A 14,198-nucleotide genomic window follows, 5' to 3' on the forward strand; every position below is an offset into this window, starting at 1 on the left:
CATGACACAAGCTTTAACAAGGACAACTTGCAGTATGACCACTGCCTTAGAAATGCCACATCAACAGCCGGCCCTGTGCATTAAGTAATGCAGTCTGTATGTGTGTGTGATGACTTTTCATTTCCGATCTGATAAGCTCAATATGCCTGAATGTTAAATCTTCCTTTAATACAACAAATGCACTGGCAGCACATAAAAGCACGCTGAGAATAAGTGTTTGATTCTGAACAATTAAGTCCTCTCACATTACATGAAATGCAGCCAGACTTCTTCTCAGAGAAAGTGGATAATTGTTTGGCTGTGGGAGTGAATGAGCTAAACCGCTCGGGTGACTTCAGGACTAAGATGAAGAGGCGTACGTGCATGTGAGCGTGTGTGCTCGCGCGCGTGTGTAGGTGTTAAGAGGAGGATAGATGACTGAGGAGCTGTAGGCCGATGATGCAATCATTCGTACTGATGCTGAACAGGAAATTGCGTCATCAGAGAACTGTATTTGGCACAAGAGCAGGGCACAAGCCATGTAACAGCATCACCACATGTCTGTTTTGAGTGGAAGCAAAGTTCATGTGACTCATCGCCCCCCCCATTTATTGAATGATTTGCTGCCAGTGGTGATGTTTGTTTTGTTGGTCTTCAGTCATTTTATCTTCTTCCTGAATCATTGTGATTTATGCGATAATTGTGCTTCTGTTTTCAAGGGAACATTTCAACAGGTCAATTAAGGGGCATCAAACCGTTTATCTAATACTGTACTCATGTTCAAGTGTGAAATAATACTGCATTTAACATATGCGTCCTGACTCAAACTTAAAGCATAAACATGACCCAGCTGTCATGTGTCTGGCCGGTGGATCAGGGGCTGTTCCACATGATAACAATTAACCCTAATACAAGGAATATGTCTGACCTTGTTTGCAGTTTGATGTGTCCTATCAATAGTTTTACAGACATAATTATAATAGCAGTCAATGGGAAAAGTCCTTTTATGGCCCAGACACGCCAAACTGACATCAAAGAATTAGCAGCCATGGAGGCCAAGTGTTGCGTCGCCTCACATTGCCTGTGCTTCGGCCAAGAAGTTACTTAAGAGGAAGAAGAAGAGGATATTTTTTCACTCTGTTGTCATACACACACAGGCCTGAAATACACACACATGCACAAACTGGACCTACACATGCATTAGTTGGAGAGATATCAGAGAGAGGGGGCTGCCCATAGACAGGCACCCTGAGCAGTTGGAGGATTAGTGTCTTGCTCAGGGGCAATCTGGCACCTCTCTAGCTACCAGTCCACACTCCATATTTGGTCCAGACAGGGACTTGAGCTGGCGACCCTCTGGTTCCCAACCTAAGGCCTTATGGACTGAGCTACTGCTGACCCCGAGTTGCACCTGAACACACTGCGAAGACTACAGACAAAAGCTAATAGCACATATGTTCTGCGCCTGCATGAAAGGAATTAACTCTCCATTCCAGCAGGCGGTGGTCGTCTGTGTTCGTCATTCAAAAACGGAAAGCAGGTGACAGACAGGATGGGTTCAAGACGCTAGTTAGCCAGTTAGCATATCAACAATAGAGCCCCATGTTGAAAGAACAAAGGAAATGAACTGTGTGCCAGCAAGCAATATCACAAACAATTATGGAATTCATGGGATTTGTCAACAGTAAGAAAAAACAGAATATTACCAATCTCAAATAATGATTATCAATAAATATCAAAAGCATAAATAGAAAGCCTTGTTTAAGTCCAGATGAAATGGCATTTTGTGAGTATCTTGCTTCAGTATTGGGATGTACTTGCGAGTGAAACAAGATAGGCAGGTGAGGGATAACGTTGAGAGGAATTTAATTTGATCGTTGAGAGTGAGTGTGTCATGACAAACATGGTGTCCACCAACGAGATAGCAGTATTCATGAGAGAGAAAGCACAGACTGAATGTGAAGATGGACGACACATCTCCACTTACCCCCACTGTACAGAAGTGAGGCTAAAATATCCCAGCTACGGCCATTGCCATCTTGCTTTGGTGACATCATTTGCTGCAAAGTAGCAATCTTCGTGGTATCAAGTTTCTCACCCATACACCTGTCCGACCTTTTGCTAGCAGCACCTCTGAATTCAAGCCCACCTACTGGCTAACACAGCTGTGAATCAAGTTGTAATATCCCAGTTTTAAGGCATTAAATAACTAATTAAAATTAGACTTATCAGCAAAATGAACACTTGAACATACAGCAGCTTGATTAAAACTACTTGAAATGACAGAAACCATCTTTTGGAAAAATTTACCTGATGTGTGTTTTGAGTTTTTAGTTTGGCCCATGTCCCATCCACTAACATAGAGAAGGCAGGCTTTATGACTGCAGCCAGCCACCAGGGGGCGATTGATATGTTTTGGCTTCACTTTCGAAGAGCTGTCAAATCGTCCATCTTTATACAGTCTATAGGAGACAGAGACAAAGCCCATATACTCCAGTCCCTTATCATGCCTTGCACAAATGGAGCTAACAGAGAAAAAGTCTAACCAGCGGGCTCGTAAACATGGTATTTTGGGGGAAATGGAGCACAGTGTGAGGTGGCAAACACCCAAAGACATACTGACATATGCTGTTGCTAGGAAGCTAACTAATGAATCATAGCTCTGTACAGCTTAAAGTTTAGCGATTGATTGATTGATGGGTGGATGTCATCATGTCCTCCTGAGACCTGAACTTTTGTTTGGTATGCATTTTTAATTTCTCCTAGCTATTTGGGATCCGGAGGGTCTGGTAAGTACAAAAAAATAAACATTGTCAATGACAATAAAGTCCCAATGTCCTCAAACAAGTACTTCCTAATTAACAGCATGTTATCTTGTTACTGTTGCTAAAATTGGTCAAATTTATTGCCATATCAAACTACAAACTTTACTAATTGTAAATAAACAAGTTATCAGGTTTTGGACCTTGTCCACTGAAGTGTTGGCATCAGCTGCAGACTAACTTGGCAGAGATGGCTGCCATCTTGTTTTTACATGGATAAGTGTATTGTGCTCTTACTACCACTAGATGGCACAAAAAAGTGTCCACAAATAAGGACGATTGGTCGAAGTTATGCAGAATGAAGTATAAGGTGTGGGAAACCAAAAAAGAGGAGAGAATCTCAGGAGGATATCACTGGCTGAAATCGGCTGGTACAAACTTAATCAAGCAATTTTGTTTTACGGTAAGAAGACATGACAGGATTTTGATCTGAAAATACAAAGGAATAGACTTTTTTGTGATTTTGAGGGATGAATAAAATAATTCATCTTGACCTTTAACATGCAATACTGCATCCATGCATGATGGTGGTGCCCAGTGTCACCCCTGAGCGCACCCCTGCTAATAGGGACCCCCTGATCGACGCCTAGAGGTCCTTGGACCACGATTTGGGAACCCTTTTAACAGCTCGTCCTCCCTTTGCACCTCCTCAGTGGTGACTTCAGCCTCACTTGGAGGGGGAGGAGCAGGCTGGGAGGCTCTGCTCTGCTCCCATGTTGATGTTTGTTGTTTGCGAGGGTGGCAGCACTGTGTGTGTGTGTGAGGAGAGGGACACAATGTGAACGGAGGGTCCGGCCTGTCTGCACGCTCCTTGAGGAATGCTGCAACTTTTCCCCAAAACGCGGCCGAATGGTGAAAATATCTGGGTGTTATTCGCTCGTGGACATATGGCTGTGAGGTCCTGCTCAGCTCGTGCTGTGCGCAAAGACTCGTAATAGTGTGTCTCCGAGCGACCGCCAGTCAGGATGCTGGAGCTCGTCTGAGAGCTCCCCCGTCGTGCAGTCTTTCTCTGGATTCTCCCTTTTTAAACCACATCGGCGACGAGGTGCCACTTTCTAACTCATTTTTTTAAAAGCCTCAACTTTCTAAAAATGGTGTTCTTCGCATTGTCGTCGGCTCGTAACAAACCTGGATAACGAAAGGAGTAGCTACGCGACAACACCCCAGCACGACGACCAGCGTTACTTTCCTTCGGTAAGGCAGCGCTTCAACTGTCGCTTCGGCAGGCAGAGCTCAGACACACAGCCGGGATGTGAAGCCGTTGTGTCTGTAACGTTAGGTGGCTGACAGCCTGAGACTACACCAAGACCTTCATTTTAGCTCCTCTTAGCTGTAGAGTTTAGACGAAACAGCCGAGTGAAAGCGTGTAGTTGTGCAGGTTAAGTGAGTGGCCAGTAAGCTAGCCTTTAATTGCAAAGTTGGCCAACGTGCTAACAATAACTTACCAGTCATTTCACCAACTTGCTAGCCGTGTTAGCTTTAGCGTCAATCTACATTGAGTTCATAGTGAATGCTAACCTGGTTGCTAGCTAACAAAGTCGCTATAAATGTGAAGCTACGTTATGTGTGAAGTTATTTGCCAAGTTAGCTAACGTCAGGTTAGCCAAACTTGCTGTACTATTTGTAGCATTACTTAAATTGCTAGAGGCTAACGTTACATCTTTAAAAAGCCACAGTGTTAGCTAAGTATTTTTAATATCAGGAAGTGTCTTGGACTTTTCACAAACTCCCCCCCCCCCCAGCAGGCATTTGTTTGAAAAGTTGTGAACATAGCCTGTAAACTGGTCTGGTGTGTTTTCTCCGCAGAGGCACATCTGCCCCGGGATTTATTCAGCTGCGGGGATTTTAATCAGCAATTGATGCATCTCGGGGTATCTGAGTCCATGAGAGAGTGCGAGTACAGCCAAATAAGCACTCGCAGCTCCACACCAATGGAGACCCCTTACAAGAAAAAGACCCCAAAGAAGAGGAAGTGGGAGTCCTTCCCAGGTCGGAATAAGTTTTACTGCGATGGGAGGATTATGATGGCCAAGCAGACAGGGGTTTTCTACCTCACCCTTGTCCTCATCCTTGTCACTTGTGGACTTTTCTTCACCTTTGAGTAAGTACTGTTGCAGTCCCTTTGTGCTCCCCCATCTGCTATTCACTTGTGCACATTGACGTTGTGGATTAGGGATTTCATTTCATGAGCTCAGCTGTCAGATAAAAAAAAAAAGTTTAGACATAGGTCAGTTATGTCACTGACATCACTCCTCCTCCTCCTCGGGGCTCAGGGAGATGTCAGGACAAACTGGTTGGGGATTAGGCAGACAGCTCTGTTTTAAAAAGTAAGATATAACATATAAAGTATCTTCAATAAAGGCAGTGTGTTTTGCCCCGGGGGCTGTTGCTGACGGAAACTACTCTGTGGTGTGGGTTTCCTCTTTTAATTTGTTTATGGTTTGTACATGCCCTTGCATGATGTTTGCCTCTTGAAAAAGGGGACAAGTAGTTTCTGTTCCATATTTACCATTTGTGTGTTGGCATGCTGGCCTTGCAGTAAAAGAGCACCCTCCAGCTAGAAAGCCCGTCTTCAAACGACTGTTGGCGAACATGCAAATATTAACATTACCTAAGTGTCCTTGAGCGAGATCCTGACCAGTTGCAGGGATGCTATCCTGTAGCTGATGTCCAGGAATAGGATTTTATATATATATATATATATATATATATATATATATATATATATATATATGTGTAAATATAGTGCTGCAACACACAGACACAGTGACAGCATGATAACTTAGTAGAGGGTTACCTCACACTTTTTGTTTCTCATTGGTCTCAAATCAGCCACCTGTGACTTACGGAGTTGACTACACAGTGTCAGTTCACGTCTGTGTGCCACTTGCACTCCTTTAATCACAGCCCCACTATCCCCAAAGGAGCCCTCCGTGTTTCTCCCACTGGTAGAACAACCTGTAATCAACAGACAGAATGTACTTCTCCACACTGTCTCACCCAGCCCTTCATCTTTACCTCATCTCACTGTCTATGTGACTGAAGTGCATGATACAGCATGTAGACACAGACACTGACCTGAGCACTGCAGTGTGTACCACGAGAGAGACAGAGTGCATTGTTTCTCTCATTAGTCCCAAGTAATCACTCTGTCATCTATCATCTTAGAAACCCCATCTATACTAGATAAAAATCCTGCTCCATCATGAGATTTGTGGCTCAATCAGACAGTCTTTATCAGGCTAAAGTGCTTTAGAGCCAGAGAAAGCTTAATAGGCAAAATATGTGCTGTGGTTGATGGCTGCTGTTCAGTATCTGGACTGTAATGATAGAGACAGTGAATAGTAAACACACAAGCACTATTCTAACAAAACTCTGACTTAATGTGATGTTCATATGTAAATCAGTGTGTCATATAATTTAGAACATTTTGAAAGGACTTACTATGATGTAGGGCTGTCGCAGTGATGGAATTTCCCCTGCATTTTTTTAGGTTGGCTCAAAAGCGTGATATGCAGTATTACTGCAATTTTTGTTGTTTTTGCAAATTGCTTAATTTATCCTGATTTTAGTGCTCTGTAAATTAGCTGTTTCCAAATGACAAAAGAAAGACAATTTTAACACAAATGAAATTTGTGCAACATTATTTCAGCTGAGTTGATTTGGTTGCGCCTGGTTGCTATGATACAGAATATCTGCAGAAGTAAAATTGTTGGCACAAGGTAGAGCACCTGCTCTGGATGAAGGGAAGGTTGAAGCATGGAGAAAGGACAGACCACCAGTGTTTGGCCAGCAGTATTAATTTCTCCTCCATTGCTGATGCTAAGCAAGAGCACCTCCTTCACTGTGATTGGACAGCTGGGTAAAAAGTGTCAGTGCTGAGCCCAGCTTTTTTAGTCTCTTGGTGACTAGAAACAATGCCAAATGTAGAGCACTTAGCGTACAGTAGGCGGTCAGCATCTCGTCATGCTGCTAGTGTTAGTAGTATAATGTAAATACTGGCCTTACAATAGGATATTATTATGATACTGGGTCATGATGCAAACTTATTGCGATTTTAAATGATATTCTGAACATTGCAATAACATGAATTGCGATATATTGCAATTTATTACATTTTTCAACCGCAAATTATGTATCCAAAAGAAAACGTAATCAAAATTTGTTTGATGTTAAAAGATAAAATTTTCTCTCTGTTTATTTCTCGTCATTTCTATTGCAGCAAAATGTATCTAGTGGACTGAAAAAGCAGCTGATTTTGATACACTTACACGCGTATTGATACAAAATTGCCACACAAAATATCACCATACTATGCTGTATTGATTTTTTTAAATTTTGATTGTATGTGCCATTCCAAACCACTGCCAGGTATGTTTTTTGTTTGCCTTGTGTGTAAAGTTCTTCACAGTCACAATGCTACACATCTATCAGCAGTGACCTCTGGACCACTTCATCTTTCAATACATTGTCACCTCAGCAGAGATACAGACATAACCTATGACCAAAGGGCAACATGCTAGAGAGAGGACATCCCAGGCTAAAACGTCCCAACTCTCTTTACGATGGAACAGTTGATTAAAAATACTAAATTGGGAGGGAAGTGTACTGCAGTGTCCATTCGGACCTGGATGTTCCCCAGCACCCACATGGAGGATGCCAGATGCTTCCTGATGATACCTTCCCCCCTCAGATAGCTTCATTTCCTACACTGTGGCCAGTCAATGGAGCTGGGCCTAGTGTACTGTCCTCTGTTTGTTGTGACTACAGGGGACATTTTCAGGAACACCATGCAACCACAAAGCCACTTTTCAGCTTAGCACTATCCTGCTTGTTCAACTGTCCATGCCCCCAAGGCTGACTGAGTCCTCCTGGTTTTCCTCTCTCTCACTGTCTCCCCTCCCCACCCACCCTACTCCCATCAGCTGAAAGGAGACATTTATCGGACAGGGCGATAGTCAGCAGACCTGTACATTGGCTTCTGTTGTCATTAACTGTAATGCGTTTCGATTAGATGTGTTTTTCTAACCCTGCTCGCAAGTTGTCAGCAGCATAGTGGAGAACAGCTTCTCATTCGGTCTGTCTCTTGAATTACCTCTGTTTCTTATTACGATACTTTAAATCAGGCGGATGACACCTGGTCCGTATCTTTTTAAAGGTGATGTTCTGATTAGTGGAGTCTAGAAGGAGTCAACAGATGGTGAGTGTTTAGGGATGGAGACACACACACACACACACACAAAACATTTACCAGAGATCTTTCCTCATCTCCATATTTCCTTTAGCTTGTTTTTTTTTGTCTGTCTAAGGGGTGCTCAGCCATGCACAATAAACTCTGTTAGTGACCGGCAGACTTTGGTCTGTTTATTATTCCGATGCTGGCTCCCCCCAGACGTCCATGTGTGCTGTTGTTGCACATGTTGCCGTCTCTCCCTTATGCCTTGTAAAAGTTCACTCAGGCAGATGTTTGAAGTGGTGTTCTGTTATGCCATTTTGTTTGCTGAGAAAATCGATCTGGAGAACCACAGTTTTGGGCAGAGAAGAAGCTTAACACTTCCTGTTTAGTTGTATTTGAGGTGGACGGAGTCATAAAATGGAATGCACCAGTCATCAGGACACTAAGCAGTGAATAGTGGCAACACTCGTGTTGATTATTGAAGGACCATTTTCTAGTGTTGATTTGAAATGGCTGCATTAATACAGTGCTTTTATCCAAAGCATTCATTCTCTCTCATTCACATACTGATGGCAGCGAGCTCGGTGCTGGCTTGACCATCGGTTGCAATTTGGGGTTCAGTGTCTTGTCCAAGCACACTTTGATATTTGGACTGTAGTAGCTGGGGAATGAGCGTCCAACCCTGTGGTTAGTTGACAACCTGCTCTACCTTCTGAGCCCCTAGATTAGTCGATCAACAGAAAATTGGTGACTGTTTTGATTGGGGATGTATCTAACAACTAATTTCCCTGACATTTAAATGGAAGATTAAACACTTAGAAAACTGTCAAGATTGAGCACAGTTATATCCTTAACTTAAAACCTGATCTAACATATTATAAGAGCCATTAAGTCACTTTTTTCATTGAGTTAACGCAAGTAATAAGTTTAACTAACAAGTATTTCTGGGGCCCATCAGCAAAGGTAAGAACATTTAATCAACTAGTCGACTAATCACGCACATCCCTACTTTTTGAAGCAGAGAATTCAAGCAGCCTCTTAACTGTGATGATTTGCTTATTTTCTTTGTCCCGTATGTTAGTAAAATTAAGATCTAATCTAATTTCCATACATTTGCGATAACTGGGCGCTGTGTTTTCTAAGTAGTTGTGAACAGCTGAGTGTTTTCCACATAACAGGAAGCATACTGTAAAGGGTAATGACACCTTGATGACACATTGAATGTTAGAGTTTTTGGTTGTCGCCTGCAGCTCTTTAAATGGCAAAAGAGGAATCTTAAGCTTTCTGGCAGTGTTCATTCTTGCAAAACTGTATTGCAAAATGTTTATCTTGAAGTGATGAGGTTACACATACAGTTCACTTGTTACCATGTAGAAATGCTCATATTGATTGAGTAAAACCACCGAAACTGAAGTCAGTTGTGAGGGGATGAGGGCAGCTCATGTACTTGATATCGGCACATGTAGGCTACAGTTCATTTCAGTAATAGAAGAACGGGCTGTGCTTTGACACATCTAATTTACGTCTTCCGGTAAAACTGCCTGGGAGTGTTTGCTGCACGACAGGTTTAAATCATGGGGAATTTCTTTGTCTAACAAGAATGGTTTTGAACCAGACACATTTACCTGCCAAAATAAACTTTCAGCTCTCAAACAGTTGGAGATATTACCTTTTCGCAATTATGTTTTCCTGCTTGCTGGTAGTTTGTAAATATTATTGCAGTTTATTGCAAAATAGCAGAAGGGGTAGCAGTTGCGCCAAAAGCCACTGCAAAGTCAGCCATTTTTGGCTCGGGTAATTACGACAAACTGACTTATGGGAAGTTGTCTAACCTGCTTTTATACTGTTGGAAAGATTGATTGGTAGAAACTCAGGTTTGATTCAGAAAAATGTGACCCACTTTGGCAGTTGGTTTGCTACAGTGATGCTGTTATGAATGCCATCAGATGGATTTAGCTAATTAAGAAGACAGATGGGTTCTTACTTGCAAACTTGCATTGACTGAGCATGGAAATTCCTAAGGAGGCTTGATGAGTAATCCATTTGAAATGTAAACAGTGAGTGTATCCCATGTTTAGATGACTATGTAGTTGTGTTACAAGTAAAACAGCTTTAATGAAGGGGGTTATTTAAATTCTTACTCTCTAGTCACACCCATTTTGCACCTGTCTAATCCAAATCTGTGTTTTTACTAGTCATGATTTTGACAGGATGGAGAGGGAGATTGCCTGAATGTGTGCTGCCTTTATAAACCTCTAAGTATGCGATTAGGATCGACTTAAAACTCAGCAGTTTTTGAAAGAGTGATTAAACTTAGCTGTGGAGAGGGGAGACAAGGTAAATGATGGGTATGAAGAAAGTGTAAAAACAGTTTTTTCACTTTGGTCTGTCAGTGACATTGAAGTCAAGGTAAATCAAAATCAGTGACTTCTTTATAAACACATGATATATGTTAGAAAATACTTGTTAAAAATGTGTCATGACAGGGAACTGTATAGTACTGAACTGAACTTTTGCTACGCCCCGCCCCTTCGTGATGGTCCGACTGTTGACAAGCTTTCAGAGTAAGCATGTAGCCCACACTGTAAATAACTGCACTCCCTGAAGAGATATTATCATGTTTTTGGAAAAATGAAACAGTGATTCCAGAGAGAAGCAGACAGAGGGCTCTACAGTCTGTGTTTGAAGGATATATCCAGGATGTCAAACTGACTCAGCAGCAACAACAGGTTAAAAAGACAAAGATAGTTAGAGGCTAAAGCCGAACTATAGGCTACAGATCACAGTGTAAAAGTGAACCACCACATTACTGCTGATCGCCACACAGGACAATGAATATAAAGGGAGACTTCACTGATGTTGAACCAGCTGTGTGGCATCGCAGTGTGTGCAGATGAACGGTTTTGGCTTCATCCCTGTGCCGCTGCCAGCAGTCAGACATCCGCCGCTGGACAGGCTGGGATCTCTAGGCGAAGTCAAACAACATTCATCTGCACACAATGTGATGACACACAGCTGGATGAATACCAGCAAAGTTTCCCTGCTTCCCTTCACTGGTTCCTGTACAGCAGGGTCTGCCTTTTTTCACTGTTATAATCATTAAAAAGCAAAAGCAGCATGTGTGTAAACTCAGTAGGCTATATCTTCAGTAGCTAGCTAGCTAACCCTACACTTTTCAGTGTCTGATTTTGGTTTTGGAACAGGGAAGAAACATATATTTTTTTCCAACCTCTCCAGGTAATGAGTATCATTAATACACAACGTGCCCCAGGCTCCCAATCCACACAACCAGCCTGAAAATGAAGGAATTTGAAATGATTGCATTAGAGTCAATGGAGCACAGCAGTGTTGTTACCACTATCATTAGAATGCATAGCATCAGTGTTTTGGGTTTTTTTCACCCCATTTTTGACTCTTAGCTCTTTTAGTCTAATAAATATATGAATAAACATCTCTTTTAAATGCCACAACCATATAAACACAACCTAAATGGCCATCACTAACAGAACTATCAGTCTTTGAGTCCAAATTTGGCTACCTGGCCCACTGGCAGTTAGTGTTCATCGCTGTGGGTGTGCTTTTTGCTGATGTTAGCAGCTGAACGAGAGTCTGTCGCCGTTGGGCAGCGCTTGTTCTTAGGCTCAGGGGTGTGTGTGCTATGCTACTATAGACTCTGTGTGCTATCTGGTTAGCTGCTAAAGAGAGCCTGTTGATGCACAGCAGCTCGTTGTTCGGTTCAGCGCCCCCAGCGTCTCAGAGCAGAGAATACTGCTTATTTTATTTACAGTTCTGAAAACTAATTTTATATACTTGGTGATTTTTCATATTTGGCTGGGTGGTCAATAACATTTTTCTGTGGTGTAATACATTCAGAACATGCTTATTTTTGCTTTACCTGGACTTTGACAAAGACTAAAGCCCTTTTCCCACTGCAAAAAAAAGTGTAATGGGGAAGATTATGATCGGCAATCACACATGGGTCAGGTGACTCTGCTGTAGTCACAGGTATTCATCGGGTCTGGGTCTGGCTCCGATTAGCATTGATGGAAATACAACACCTGGGTAAACGCGCTACTGACCAGTGTTCTGGCCTGTGCGTGTTGTCAGTTGTGACAAACCAAAAAAAAAACAAAACCCACACACTAAGGCTGGGCGGTATGACCTAAAATTCATATCACGGTATAAATCGAATCCCTTCACGGTAACGGTATATATCGTGGTATAAATTTAAGTGTAAAAGTTATAATAGAAGTGTTTCTGAATGGGTTTTGTAGTCCCTTAGCAAAGCTAAATTGATAAAAAAAAACAACAACAACAACAACAAAAGCAAAGATATAATGTATTTTTTAGAGCATTTATTGTGCAGAATGCAGATCTCAAAACTCAAAATTAAAACCCAGTACTCTATGGTGCAAAATGTCCCCTGGGATCTATATCAAAAGGTAATTTCCTTCTTTTAGCAAAATCCTAAATTACTGAGTTGTGTTTTTTCCACTTGGACCTTTATGCTCTGCCATTTCTCCTCTAATCATCAGGCTGTAACCTGTGACAGGCTGTTATGATACCACAACTATCACACATTCACATATGGAGTTTTTTGTGGAGCCCCTAGCGTCACATAGGTTTACATTACCAAAGGTTTATGACAAACTCTCTTGCCGAAAACCAACTCCCGTGTGTGCACGGCAAGAGGAGAGGGAGAGACGCTGTGCTGCTGCCAGAGGAGACACTGAATGAATTCCCTCTGAGCTGTAAGTTGCTAAAAGAGTCTGAGAAGTCCGGGGCTGTTCATAAAACATTAACTCACTCACTCAGAAGTTCTCCAGCAACACATGTTGCATGTGCTACACTAAATCACGGACGTGAACCAGCTCCTCTTGCTCCGCTGTCTCTGTGATCGCAGCCATTTTCACACTGAGGCAGGTGCAATGACGTCATCGACAATAGGACGGTAGAGCACAAATCTCTACCGTGGGCCAAATTTATATCATTTCTACCGTCTACCGCATATACCATGCAGCCCTACCACACACAGAAAGTCATACTCTTCGGCTGCAGAGCCGTGTACGCAGCTATGGTCTACAGGCAATGTGGAAGGAGTTTATCACCTATTTTTAGTGGCTTTCAAAAACTCACATACACACGCTCATTTTGGTGGAATAGGGGCATAAGGATCTTAATTTCACCAGCTCTTCATTCATCAGCACATTAAGGTGTGCCATCTTATCTTTATGTAGAAGCGTGTTTGTGCTGGTTCAACAGTTGTCATGTAGATCATCTCACGAGATGCTGTCTAGTCTTGTGATAAATTATCTTCTAAGTAATTTTTAAGAGTCTCCTTTTGCACCAGCAGATAATCCTGGCAGCTCAGATGCTGGAAGTTGTTGAAAAGAAACCTGCTCAGAAATTGAACTGGCACAAACCACATTAAGCTGATATAATCATGTTTGTCCACAGGTTTAATAAAGTGGCCTCTTGAGAACACTCTAAATGGACAAGTAGGCAGAGGTCAAGTTTCTTAGAAGTGGTCTTCGGTCATCTCTTGTGAATAGGAACAAAACCACTTTTTTGTGAACACCCCAGGCATTGTATTTTCTGCCTCACTCAGAGAATACAATAGCTCTCAAGACCCCTCAACAAGCATGCCATCTTTTGCTGTCCTGTTGTTGGAAATGTAATGTAATGAAACCAGTGAAATGTTGACTCTTGCTTTTCTTTGCAATGTTAGCTCTGTCCACTGCTCCAGAAGAATAGCAAATGTATTTGCTCCATGCTGGGCCAAAATAATAAGTCAGCTTTTGGAGTGTTATAAGGCACACAGTTGCGAAAGAGTCTTTGTCCACATAATTTGAACAGTCACACCCATGGTAGACATGGTTTCCTCGAGACAAGAAAAGCATTCCTCTCAAGCCAAACTGTCAAATAAGAATTTAGAGTAGTGTGCCATTCCTGATTTAGTCTCACTGGCTTACACTTAATTGAATAAAGGATATAAACATTTTCACACAGAAGCCCAACACAAGAGCATAAAATGCTCAGATTTTGCTCCTTTTTTCAGGTGGGTAAATCAGAACAATGAGCATGCTGCACTTGAGTGTTTAATCATGTATAAACATCAGCTAGCCAGATCTAGGTCATTTCAAAAGTGAATGTGTTTGGGATGTGACTTTAATTCCTCGCAGGACATTCTGTCAGAGACTTTATCGCCGCTGTCTGTTTTG

At 42.1% G+C, this 14,198-nt stretch overlaps 1 protein-coding gene across 3 annotated transcripts in view; it reads left to right on the forward strand.

The window, feature by feature from the left end:
- Window positions 1-3,520: 3,520 nt before the first annotated feature.
- LOC117266975 (palmitoyltransferase ZDHHC14-like) overlaps window positions 3,521-14,198 on the forward strand; it is a 72,768-nt gene continuing 62,090 nt past the window's right edge. For all 3 annotated transcript variants that reach the window (XM_033642440.2, XM_033642438.2, XM_033642439.2), the window contains exons 1-2: window positions 3,521-3,995; window positions 4,608-4,902. In XM_033642440.2, the coding sequence (XP_033498331.1) occupies window positions 4,661-4,902 (242 nt within the window). In that variant the 5' untranslated portion in view covers window positions 3,521-3,995; window positions 4,608-4,660. The remainder of the gene's footprint in view (window positions 3,996-4,607; window positions 4,903-14,198) is intronic.

The sequence above is a fragment of the Epinephelus lanceolatus genome, chromosome 15 (assembly GCF_041903045.1).
Source record: "Epinephelus lanceolatus isolate andai-2023 chromosome 15, ASM4190304v1, whole genome shotgun sequence".
Classification (NCBI taxonomy): Eukaryota; Metazoa; Chordata; class Actinopteri; order Perciformes; family Serranidae; genus Epinephelus; species Epinephelus lanceolatus.